Genomic DNA, 13355 nt, shown 5'->3' on the forward strand with positions numbered 1-13355 from the left:
TGGAAAGATTTTGTTGATATAATCTTCACAATTAGAAAAATATAATTAAAATGTTTTAAATTTTAAGATCCAATTTTAATGAATGTTATAATTTGGGATATACGATGGAATTAACTCATATTTTAGATATTTATTTAAACTTTTCATATGGCAATTTTAAATTATGCATTTAATGATAAAATATTGTCCATTTAATTTTCATGATTACGATATAAGACCAACACAAGGTCAATATAATGTACTACGTAATTAGCAAGTAAGGTCAAGTTGCCAAACCAAAATAAATAAATAAAAATTGGAAAAGGAATTAAAAAACACTTTGAGATAAATTTTACATTTAAAATATAATTATGGGAAATGAAAATCCTTTTAAAGAACTTTATTATATATTTTATTTGTTGTTATTGCTTCCTTTTTTCATACAATAAAAGCTGTCGAAAGGTCAAATGTCTTTGTTAAGCGTTTCAACTTGATATTAAATTTTATAATCATAGTAATTATAAAATTAAATTAAATTAATATATTCATGATAATTGTGCATAATGAGATCTGAATCCACATGCGAAGGTAGAAAACTTTTTTAAGAGCTCGAGATTAAGGTATATATCTTTAAGAGAAGTTAAAATATATTTCCATCTTCATATTGGTTTATGCCTTTATAGTTTTAGAAGAACTAGATCAAATTTTTATTATTTTAGGGTTTAATTATAATTTTATCATTATTAACTTGTAATTTTAAAAACTTTAAGGGTCTAAAACATGATTTTCCCAATTTAAGGAAGCCAGTTTCCTTCCATGTCTCGACTTTTGCTAACAATATAAATAACAAGAGTTTTAATCCAAAATTAATTCTAATTTAAATCTCATTATAACTATAACTATAATTCTAATAATCTTTTATATATTTAAAATAATTTTCATATATTTTATTCATATATATGAAAATTTTAACTCCCAAGTCATGTGTCATTTAGTTCTATTGAAAAAATAAATAAGACATATTACAAAATCTCAACCCTACTTATAGAATAAAAACTTTCCACTGTTTGTGTAGTATTAAACCCTCGTTTGCATCTCAAATACTAGAGTTCAAACTCTCTAGTTATTATTTCCCTCCCTCATTTGTATATGTACCCAAAAAAAAAAAAACACTTGTATATTTCATTTATTGTTTTTAGAATCGGTTGAATCGGAAATCGGTGGATTAATCAATTGGATTATCGATCCGGTTCTGAAAACCTTAATTCTATTACACATGTATTATATTTACTAGGTAAAAGTACCATGAAGACCTTTGTACTAGAAGTTGGATTACATCTTGCTACCTTTGCTAAAAAATAAGAAAATTAGTTTCTGTACATTAGATCAAATAGCAAACCGGTCATTTTGTTAAAAATTTCATCTATTTCTACTGTTAAAAACTAATCAATGTACATTAGAATGAGGTACACATCTGATTATTAAGTCTCTAACAGTAGAAATGAATTAAAAAACAACAGAAAATAACCAATTTTCTCTTAAATCTAATATACATAAATTAATTTACTTATTTTTTAAATAAAAAATAAACCTCTATAATAATAAATTTACTTAATTCCTTGTATAAGTACAATTTTTAAGATTGTTTTTGTCGTCTCGCGTTGTGCGTACAGAGAAATAAAGAGGTGGTGCAATGCGTGTTGGTTTTGTGTGATGGGAAAGTCAAAGGGACAATACGTGTTACTTAATGCGCAATTTCGATTTGCCTTTTCTTTAGTTGGAAGGAAAGCCTTTGTTCTCTTTATTTCATTCTTTTATTCCTATCTTATCTCTTTCTGCATTCTTTTTTCTCCAAGATTCTTTAATATCTAGTAATTACGTTTAACAATTGTTTTAAATTTAATGATAAATTTAATCTTTAATTTTATATTTTTTAGATTTCTTTAAATATTTTGTAATTTTAAATTATTTTTTGACATGATATGTTAGACAAATATTATTATATCAATATTAAATAAACATAAACTGTTTATGGAATGTCACTCCAACTTGATTAAAAATAGTATTTTCGTTAAAAAGTAAATTAACTCCTTAAAAGTTATTATTAAATTAACTAAAAAATTAAGATTAAATTAATAAAAGTGTAAACATTACTTTATTCATTAGTGGTTTTGGTTATGTTTCAAACTCCCACTTGATATATTGTGTGGCATCTGAATTTGGAATTTTGTGCTTCTTCTTAAAGTTTTATGCCACCATGATTGATTGATAAATAAGCAATTTTGTACCTTTCTGTAGTTTAGATAATAAAAAATAAATTTATTAATAATTGAGTAACGTAATTTATAAAAAAAGAGCAAATTTATATTTGAAGGAATAAATCTTAAATTACACACAATTTTAGTCTAATATATAATTTTATATTTAAATTTTGATTTTATGTAATTTTATACATGAATTTTTAATTTGATTTAATTCTAAAAATTATTAACACAATTATTGATATAACATCATTTATGTCTATATATTACAAATACAAATAATTATATTCATCTAATATAAAATAATTTAATGTATTTATTTATTTAAATATATATAATTAAATAAAATAAAATTTCATATATATATATATATAATTACACTTTAAATCAAAATTTATGTATAATCTCCTCACCTCACTAAATATATATATAATAAAAGGAAAACAACAAAAGAAATGACGTCATTAATTTCGGTCCCAATCTTTTCAAAGTATAGGTTGCCAGCAGCTTTTGCCGAATGATTCAGATTTAATAGCAATGATTTGCTTACAGTTTCAATAAGTAAAATAAAATTAAAGTGATGTTTCTAGGCATAATTTGTCAGAATATTCTCTTTCTATAGGATGATATTCTTCTTCTAATAATCCATAAGGACATAAATATTTCATTTAATTTTTTTCCAATAACGTATTTGAATAACTATAATTTGAGTCAAAATTAATATAAAGTTCAGTAAAATTAAAGTATATTCAAAAAAAAAATCTATGAGTAACGTCAACTCTTTCTAAAAAAAATTCAAAATGTTATTTATCGGACAATTTATTAGATTGATAGAGGTTTTGCCTCCCTTATTTTATTAAGGGCTGGCATCTAATAAACGGTTACAAGACTCAAAAGAGAGGTATCAATATAGGGCATGTAATAAAATGTGCGAGGTTTCAAACCACCAACTTGAAGCATATAAGACCATTTACCTATAATCAAGACACCATTACTTAGCCCAAGTGGTACCATGGTTATAGGTAAGTGGTCTATATATCATAGGTTGGTGGTTTGAGTTCCCTTGCTCTAAGATAATTTCATAATTATTCTCATGTACAATACTAGCATCTCTCTTGAGTTTTGTAGGTCCACCAATCAAGACACCCTCGACTCTGTGAACCAAGCCCATCGGGTAGCCGCTCAAGGCATGTTGGCTCTCGACAAAGTATGAGAGACAAAAGCCTCTACCAAAGGATAGTACCTGACATTGTTGGGGATTCGGTCAACTGTCCAACGAATAACACTTTAAAAACTTCTCTTGAAGGAGTCAACCCCCTTCAAGAGAACCTGAATATGGTGAGATTTAAACTCAAAATAAAATTAAGGATCTACTAGGATGAGTGATGAAATTAGTTCCAACGATATTGAAAACCGTGGTTGTTGTAAGATTAAGTATTGTAGTGGGAATATTAATGTCAAGGATGAGATAAATATTTGGATTTAAATACAACAATAGAGATAAAATGAATTCTAGTAAAAATACAATATGGCCAATTTTTTTACATGATAAAACTTATAATTTATTTGAAAATTTAACCCATAATTAAAATTATGAAAATATTGACATAGTATGTAATAAACTTATTTAAAAAAATTATTTAATTATTAGTAATTTTCTTTTTTTTGGTCACAGAAGGCTAACGATGACAAATTTTAAAATTGGCATAATAGCAACTTTAACCCTCACCATTTATACATTGTGTCAATTCAGTCTTGATTCTAAAAAATATAATATTCAACATTTACACTTTGTGTAATTTGGTCTTTTTGCAGTTTTACTCTTCTTTGTAACCCTTTCCCTTAAAAAGCTAAAAAAAACGAATTTATCAACTAAATTTGATTGAAAATATACAAGAAATAGAAACACCAAAAAATCTAAGATAATAATTTTCATTTTTTTCTCATTCTTTTAAAATTAACCTTCGATGTCATAAAGAAAAGTAAAATTGCAAAAATAAAATAAAATTACACAATGTGTAAATGTTGAAGTTTAATTTTTTTTTTAGAATCAAGACTAAATTGACATGTTTATAAATGTTGAGGGTTAAACTTGTTATTATGCCAATTCTAAAAGCTACTACCTTATCCCGGTAATGAAAAATGACAAAATTGAATAGTTGGGTGGCCATTTTGTAATTTTCCTTAGTTGGGTGATAAAAAAGAAATTTACTAGCAGTTGAGTGACCATTTTGTAACTTTTCATAGTTGGTGATAAAAAAAATACTAATAGTTGGGTGATCACTAGTGCAATTTACCATTTTTATAATTTTAATAATTTTTATGCAACTTTAATTTATCATAAATTTTGAAATTTTGAGTTATATATATATTATTTAGAATTAAGATCAAATTGAAACAATATGTAAACGATTAAGGTTAATTTTTAGAATTATGACCAATTTGACATAATATGTAAATGTTGAAGGTTAAATTTATTATTATATGAACTTAAAAAGAATACATTATCTTTCCTCTATCCATTTAACAGGTGACGAAATCATAACGTTTCATAATTTGGTGATAAAAGTAAAACTTTCGCATAATTGAATGATTAACTTGAAAATTGGCCTTTATTTACACTATTATATCAATAATTTATGAAAAGAATTGAATACGTTACTATCTTTTTAGTTATCCTCGCCATTTTTTTTACCTTTTAAGGAAAATTTTACCATTAGGTAAAAAGTTCCCATTGCCCTCTCTAATATTCTCTTGAAGCATACAAATATAATGATTAAAATCAAGAAAAAGCATACTTGGAAACCTCGAAATAATTTTTGGATCTAATCTAACACTAATAAAATCCATAAAATTATCAAATTTTTTTTGTCTAATTGGACAGTTTTTACCACATTCGCTTTGCTTGATACGAAAGAAAGAAAAATGTTACTTAATTGGCCCTTGTAAATCACATCCGAACTTACATGGAGATCTTTTAACAAGATAATCAGGGATGAAACTAGGAAATTGAATTATAGAATTCAGAGATGAATCATAAATTTTCGAAGGTCAAATTGTAAATTTATCGTTACTTTAACTTGTAACTTTTTAAATTTTAAATAGGTTACAAAATAATTTTACCATTTTTGGGGCTAAAACCATTGCTTGGCCTCATTAACTATGCCCATATATACTCTAATCACAAAAAATACACACGTTAAAACTCCTCCATGACTCGATAGACAACATCTTATTCCTAAACACTTGGATTATAAGGGACCCAAAAAAAATCAATATACAAGTGATGACAAGAATTTAATATTAAACGACCCAAAATAAAATTTTAAATTTTTGAGATGCCAAATATAATTACTTTTGTTCTTAAAGATCTAAAGTTAAATAATGCACTCTTGGCTAAGCCCCTTACCTTTACTCTTACTTTCGCAAGACACTTTAAACCCTAAATCTTTTTGACCAATTTAATAATTTTAGCACTGTCAAATCAATTGGCCCTAAATCCCTAATTGTTGGGATAATTAAAGCTGTCCCATTCAACAAAAGGCAAAGAAAGGACCCACCTATGTAAAGAAAATGCAATCCACCATAACTTCAGATAGGTGACAATACATTCGGATGGTGGGACTTTTTTTTTTGGTTAAATCATATTTTAGGTTTAAACTTAATAAATTTTTTTATATTGATGTTTAATTTTTTTTTATCTAAGTTAGGTCTTGAAATTGATAATTGTTCCCACATTAGAGCTTAAATATTTTTTTTTGTCTGAGTTAGGTCATGAAGTTGGCAAATGTTCTCATATTAGAACTTGAAATTTATTTTGTCTAAGTTAATCCTTAAAAACCCTCAAAGTTCCGCTCCAATATAAGAACAATTGTCGAGTTCAGAGCTTAACTTGGATAAAAAAAAGTTTAGGCCTCAATGTGGGAAAAGTTACCAAATTCAAGTCTCGATATTGGAACAATTGTTAAGTTCATGACTTAACTTGAACGAGAAAAAAGTTCAGACCTAATATAAAAAAAATTACCAAATTGAAGCTCCAAATAATGATCTAACCCATTTTTTTTAATGATTGAACTGCCAAATCAATGATGAAATTTACTGATTATCAATTTTCAATTCAACTATTACATTGTTGGTTGAATTGTTGTAAAATAAAATCATTAAAAATCATTAAAAATTAATAAACACAAATAATAGAAACATAAATCAAGTTGTTTGAACCCAATCGAACTAGCTGGTCTGACTAGTTGAACTTGGAACCAATCGAGTACTAGTTCGAAGAAAAGTATTAAACCGGTTGAACTGAATTTTTAATATTTTAATAATTTTTTAATTATTATTAATGAAACTGATCAAATCGAGAAACCAGTGGTCTGGCTAATTCAACCACCGATTCAATTTCGAAAGCCTTGATGTAAATATAATTTTATAAAGGCTATCATATTATTTGATACCTGAATTTGACATTTTTTTTAATATGATACTTGTATTACTTTTTGATCAAACATGATACTCATATTTAAGAAAATTTATACAATTTAGTATCCAAAGGTAACAATGTTTACCTTTTAGAGTTTAATTCAAGTTTTAGGGTTGATTTAATGAAAGTTAATTGTTAGCGTTATTAAGTTTGAATTCTCAATTGTAACAGAATAAATAATGTTATTGTAGATTTATTTAATTTTGTATTTAATTTGTTAAATAAAATGTTTGTGATTTTATCTTACTTTTAAGATTGGTTTGATTTTGATTTTAATTTTAATTTTAAGATTTAATGAAAGTCAATTATTAATACTATTAATTAATTACAAATTTTCATTATTTCAACCCAAAAAACTTAAATTAATTAACACCATTAACTCAAATATCAATCAATTGCCAAATACATTGCTATATTAAACCAAAAACAACATATGCACTAAATTAAAAAATGTCAAACTCAGATAATAAATGATATAATAAGCTTTTATAAAAATTATAACAAAATTAATTATTTAAACTAATTTAAATCTAATTCAATCGATTTTTGTCAGTTCAACCATTTTCCAATTTTATGATATTAGTTGAATTGATTAGTACACCAATATTCAGTTCAACTAATTCTATTGGTAGATTCGATTCTGACCATGATTTTTTCAATAATTATATCTAAAATATTATATAAATTTTAACTCATTCATAACTTTGTACTTTATAAATATTTCAGAAATGATTTTAAATTAATAAATATTCAAAATAGTCGAGTTTATCAGTCATACAAATTAGTCAAAGTTAAAATCTGGAGAAAAACAAGAGAAAACATTATATACATATTCTAATTGAAGGGGGGAGGGGTCATCATCTCTATCATGTCCTATTATGCTACCAGCACAATTTCACCTTGAGAACCTGCAAAATCCAAATGAAAAGATGCAAAATTCATAAGAATGGAAGCATAATGCCTAAAAAGAAACAAAAGTATAAGCTGAAAGTGCTAAATCCGAGTATGTGCTCATCATGAAGTTTATTTGACCTTCAAATGTGAGTGTTGAGTACAAGAATGTGTTCAACAAGAACTTTATTAGATCTGTAAATTGGGGTAAAAATATCATGAAAGCCTTTGTATTTTGAGTTTAAGTTTATTTTGTCTTCTCTATTAAAAAATTGGGAAATTAATCCTTGCAAGTTAAATTAAAGAGCAAACAAATTTTTCTGTTAAAAATTTTATTCCTTTCTATTGTTAAAAAGTGGTCTTTGTACATCTGCATAAGGTACATGTAGCACGCTATGTATAACTGTTTGATTATTCTATCAGCCACGCTAATTTTTAACAAGAAAAATCAATGAAAATTTTAACAAGGATAAGTTTACTATTTGATCTAACGGACAAGGACTAATTTACCTTCTTTTTTTTTTTTGAATAAAAAGGGCTCTCCATGGTACTTTTACCATTAATTGGATGAATTGAGTTGGTTTTGGATCAAGCAAATATAAATTATTTTAACTGTTTTGGTCATTTTGGTTTTGGACACTTACAGATAATTTTGGGTTCAACACAGTCAGTTTAATGCTCGAGTTTTTGGGGTGGTATCATTTCGGGTTTAGGTCAGTTTCAAGTTCAGGTTGGGAGGATTCAAGTTAGTGACAATTTATGATCAAATTGGGTTGAATCGAGCTCAGGTTTCACTTGGTTCCAGTCAAAATTGATAGGTCTACACTTATTTTTTCTAGTACATTTTCTATGAATCCTAAGGGTGTTTGAAGAGTGATATCCTCATATGTATATGTCCATATATGGATCATGCATGGTATCAAACACGAGAACTTGAAAAAAAATGAAGAGTCGCAGAAACATTACATGTTTCAAAAATCTCTTTGGCCAACTGTAGTAGTGAATCTGCATCTTCAGCCATTTTCGAGACTCGTTCTGCCTCTTTAACTGCTTCAGCTGCAACAAATGACTTATTTTCTGCTTCAGCAATAAGATAGGCAGCAGTCATTGAAGCTTCTTCAACTGCATCGCAAGTTTTATGACCAGGATTTTGCGACTGCTTAAGCTTCGTGCCTTTTTGTTTTGGGCTTGCCGTCTTCATCCCGAATGTCTCATCTTTTCGTATCTTGTACCGATTTTGCACCTGCATTATTACAAAGATAAAGCAAAACAAATTCCATATATAGGGTTTAAGCTAACAAAACAAACTGTGAACACAATTTTATTCTCAGAAAAATATATATCTTATCGGTATTTACACAACTTAGATATGTTTCTTCTTGATTCAAAGAATGCCTACAATGATTGGATTAACTTTTGACTAAAGTTGCTTTTACTCATTGTAAAGAAAATACCTAATTATGGTTTTAGCCCCTTTACTATGCTAAACTTTGGGATTTAGTCATTATACCTTAATTTAGCATAATTTGGTTCCTATACTTTTATAATGTTATTAGTAGGTTCAAATTGATAACATTTTTTAACTGCTACTACTAAAGTGATGATATGGATTTTTTTTAACTACTATTCGGGCACACAGTTAAGGTCATGTGAAAATCCAGTCAGCCAGATTCAACCGATAATAAATTTACATGTCTTCCTCAAATTTCTACATAGTAGAGGGAATAAAACCATAATCGGACCTAATGTTTCCTTTTCTAAGCACAAGTATTGTCAATCTTATTTTAGTTCAACTTCCATGACCAATGATTCTGAAGTTCCTTGAAGTGGGGAAAAATTTTGAACAATAAGCATACCATAAGTGTTATAGACATCCCTAAGTTCCTTTATGTTGATCCCGAGAATGATATGTCAAATACAGGGTTAGGAGTGATTGGATCATCTAAATGACTGGGTTAATTCTAAAACATAAAAGTTTGCTGTTATAAGGCAACAAAGAGATTCAAGGAAAGCTCTAAGCGGTTCTACTCGATTGAAGGAATCTATCAGAAGCAGTTCTACTAATAAAAATCACATTGACAGAGAATAAGTACATTTATGTGTTTAGAAAAAAGTTATATCAGAAATTCAAGTCTAGTTGTATTTTCCTTCATTCCAATGAATAAAAAAAAACATATTAAAGGTCATTCAGCCTCTTGCCCAGAACTCATATCAATAGATTACTTTTGATCTTAATATAGAAGTGCCATGACCATGGAACACCAAAGAAACCCAAAGTCAGCTCCACAATATGTGACCCTTTAAGTAGGAATAATACTAGTAAATGGCAATTGATAAAAAGAAGGATAAAACCATTTATGATTTACCTTTTCTAGTTTTTCTATAGCAACCAGCCTTTTCAACCTTGAACATAACTGCTTCTTAAAACTTTGAGGTACCTCTTGCCTTTGCTGCGTAATTTATTAAGGAAATATCATACTCATGAGATACTAGAAATTGTCAAGCATAAGTGACTTTGAATACCATGTCTAAGTTTTCAAGGTTAACATGCATTTGGTATTATATTAAGGAAATAACGTACTCACGATTTTGATAATGTAAGCTCATAACTAATGATAAACTAGGCTATGATGTTGAGATAGATGGACATAAAAATCATATAGCATTAGCAACTTTGAATAGCACATCTAAGCATTCAAAGTTAACCATCGATTATATTTCCATGCGTCTTAATCAGAATTTATATGAGGCAAGGAGCTTAATGGAGGTTGTAGTTAGCCAGAGAAAATTCTGAGTTCAGTCATTGATCACACACAACTTTAAACCAATAACGAGATGTATAGTTTCTCAAGTTCAGTCTTATCATCAATAACAAGATGTATGGTTCATTCAAAATTAAGTTCAACCATGATGATGATTAGAAACAATATCTAGAAACTGATCTGGACATATACAAAATGTAGAAGCACAAATCAAGTCTTCCCTTTTCACATATATACTTTTGGCATGAATGAAATAAGAAAAAATGGTTCTTTTCCTAATCAAACAGCTACCATTCAACATGTAAAATAAATAAATATTCATGAAATGGTAAGGCACATTACACTCCCAAAGAGAGAACGCAAGTTTGAAACTTGGAGATGACATTGTTAAGAGGGGCAGCCACGAACCCCAAACATGGACTGTAAAACGGACATGAAGGATACAAAAAAAAAATTAAATGGTGACAAAAAAGAAAATTAAACCCTACCTCAATGTAGCCGACAATCGCTCTGTTATCTGATCCGTTTGGCTCTTTCAACGCTGATATGGCTTCAATAATCATTTCATTGTACCGGCTACACTCATGTAATTATGTCAAACATCACAGTACAACAAAACGCTCATCACAAAGAGAGCAACAGAGCACTAAACCATCAAAACATCTTTAAAATAAACAGCTGGCTAGACCCCTTTATGTTGTATTAGACGAAAAAGAAACCTTTTCTTCTTGATAAATTAAACTAAATGAGTTCTATTCCAAGAAATTCACTGCCACAATCAAGAAAAACCCTCAAATTAACTCTCATTTCTTAGTTGTGCTAAACCCTATGCATCAATTAACCATAAAGCATTGTGATTTGTTCCCAAATATTGTGAACATTATTACTTTTTCAGTTTAAAAATTCTAGTCCAATCGTTGCCGCAATTAGTATCATTTGTCAATTGCTTACTGAATTCATAATGATTTATTGCATGAGTATATTGATTACAAATTTTATCGAAAAATAATAACACTATCACTAAATAGACTGAGATTTTTAACTCGAAATTAACTTTTCTAAGTGCAGAGATTAAATCTAAAACTTCATTCAAGTACAGAACTGTCAACATATTAGAACAAATTGACCAAATAGATTCATTTTAGGGGTTTTAAAAAAAAAAAGAGAAAAGTTACATACTTTGGAGCAAAGCTTTTCGAAGAATCATCAACAAGTGGTTTAGGCAATGCAGTTTGCTTAACAACAACAGCGCCCTGCGAACCGTCGGAGCTCGGCTTGGGCTTCGACGCCCTTGATTTTTCCCGTGAACCATGGCCGCCGGGACCACCACTCAAGTTCCGCCACTTGTCCTATTTTTTTCAGAATCGACGAAAAATAAATAAAAATTAAAAAAATAAATAAAAATACTAGAGAGGGAAAAGGAACCTTGAGATCAATGTTGGAGCGAGCAAAGAGGAAAGGGCTTAACTCAGGGTCTCTTTGAATTAATTTCCAATTCCCTTTGCCGTATTTGGCCACTCCCGCCCTTAATGCTTCTTCTTCCTCCGCCGTCCACTTCTGCTTTGGATTCCCCATCTCACAATCACATACGACGATGAGCTACACGATTTTTTTGCTTCCGGCAGCCGCCGCTACTGCCGCCAGTGAGCGCCACTCGGCAGCAAAGGTTTTTTTTAATTATTATTTTTGTTATTGGTTTTTCTTTTCTTTTCTATAACGACGGTGACGTTTCAGCTTTTGAAATAGTTTGAATGCTCTCGGGTCACGTGGCGGTTTACAAAAGACAAAAATTTGCCTCTCTTTTCTTGTTACTTATACGGCACCGTTTTGTTTTTGTGGCTTCTGAGTGGACTTTTGCCTTTTTTGCTGACTGGATTATGTTGAGTTGGTTAATTTTTTGTTTTAATTTTTTAGATTTATTTTGATAAAATGAGCATTATTTTATAATTTTTTTAATATTGTCTGACAAATTTTTATGAATTTTTTCATTAATATTTTTTAAAAATAATAATTTTCAATAACTTCTAAATTGTTTTCACTATTTTAAATATAAAATGTTTATTTTCATATCATAAAATATAAAATTAATAATATATTAAATAAAAATATAATTTAGTTTGGTTTCAATTAATCGTGACTTTTGAACTTGCATTTTATAAATCGTTCAAATACCTTGATTCAGGTCAATTATTGATTTTTCGGTTTTTCTTACTCATCCCTACCTGTCCTTGGAGCTACTTGTCCAAACCCAAAAGTTAGCTTGAAATTTGAGACAGTTTGGACAAAAATATTAAGCTTAAAAAATAATATGAACATAGAGATGGCACGTTTAAAATATGAGTTAGGCTCAAGCCGAGTCTGACTAATTATCTAAGTATGTAATATCCATACTATAAATAAAACATTTGACTAAGTTGGTGTCATCCAACAACCAAGTCCAGACTTGGTTGTGAAATTATCAAGAGTCCATTCCCTTTACAAATGAACAAATATTAAGTTGAGGGTATTAATATATTTTTACATTTTGATAAATCTAGAAAATACATACTTATAACGAGAATCATGATATTTGAATCCAAATCATTATAATTTTCACTATCACAAATTTACTATTTCAACTAATCCCATTTTGGTTTATATATATATATATATATATATATATATATATATATTAATTTGTTACATTATTTTTACCCACATTATGAGTGCATCATAATCTAATATCATATTAGGTTATTATATATATAATGTAATTTATAACACATAAAAAGTAAATCAATAATACTATATAATACTATAATATAAATATTAAAAAAAACCCTAAAAATTAATATTGGTGAACCTAAAATAGACTTGAGTTGATCATTTACAAATATGAGTGGGCAAGGGCAAAATATGGGCAAGTTAAATTAGATCTGGCTCATGAAACCACTAATTTTAGAACGTTTTATAAAACTTTTGGACCCCCGAATTTTGAGTATC

General features: G+C 28.2%; 1 protein-coding gene across 1 annotated transcript; it reads right to left on the reverse strand.

The window, feature by feature from the left end:
- Positions 1 to 7415: 7415 nt before the first annotated feature.
- LOC105793234 (telomere repeat-binding factor 4) lies at positions 7416 to 12099 on the reverse strand. Its single transcript, XM_012622175.2, has 6 exons — positions 11799 to 12099; positions 11553 to 11722; positions 10862 to 10949; positions 9978 to 10061; positions 8578 to 8854; positions 7416 to 7628 (listed from the first exon to the last, which is right to left on the reverse strand). The coding sequence occupies exons 1-6, from the start codon at positions 11946 to 11948 to the stop codon at positions 7597 to 7599; spliced, it is 801 nt and encodes a 266-aa protein (XP_012477629.1). The 5' UTR covers positions 11949 to 12099; the 3' UTR covers positions 7416 to 7596.
- Positions 12100 to 13355: the final 1256 nt, after the last annotated feature.

This window comes from Gossypium raimondii, chromosome 7, assembly GCF_025698545.1.
Source record: "Gossypium raimondii isolate GPD5lz chromosome 7, ASM2569854v1, whole genome shotgun sequence".
Lineage (NCBI taxonomy): Eukaryota > Viridiplantae > Streptophyta > Magnoliopsida > Malvales > Malvaceae > Gossypium > Gossypium raimondii.

Excerpts from the sequence above, each read along its gene's own strand:
- LOC105793234 (XM_012622175.2), bottom strand. The coding sequence starts at position 11,948 with ATGGGGAATCCAAAGCAGAAGTGGACGGCGGAGGAAGAAGAAGCATTA. Across the intron at positions 10,062-10,861 it reads CGATTGTCGGCTACATTGAG|CAAAGGCAAGAGGTACCTCA; the intron begins GTAGGGTTTAAT and ends TAAATTACGCAG. Across the intron at positions 7,629-8,577 it reads CAAAGAGATTTTTGAAACAT|GTTCTCAAGGTGAAATTGTG; the intron begins GTAATGTTTCTG and ends TGGATTTTGCAG.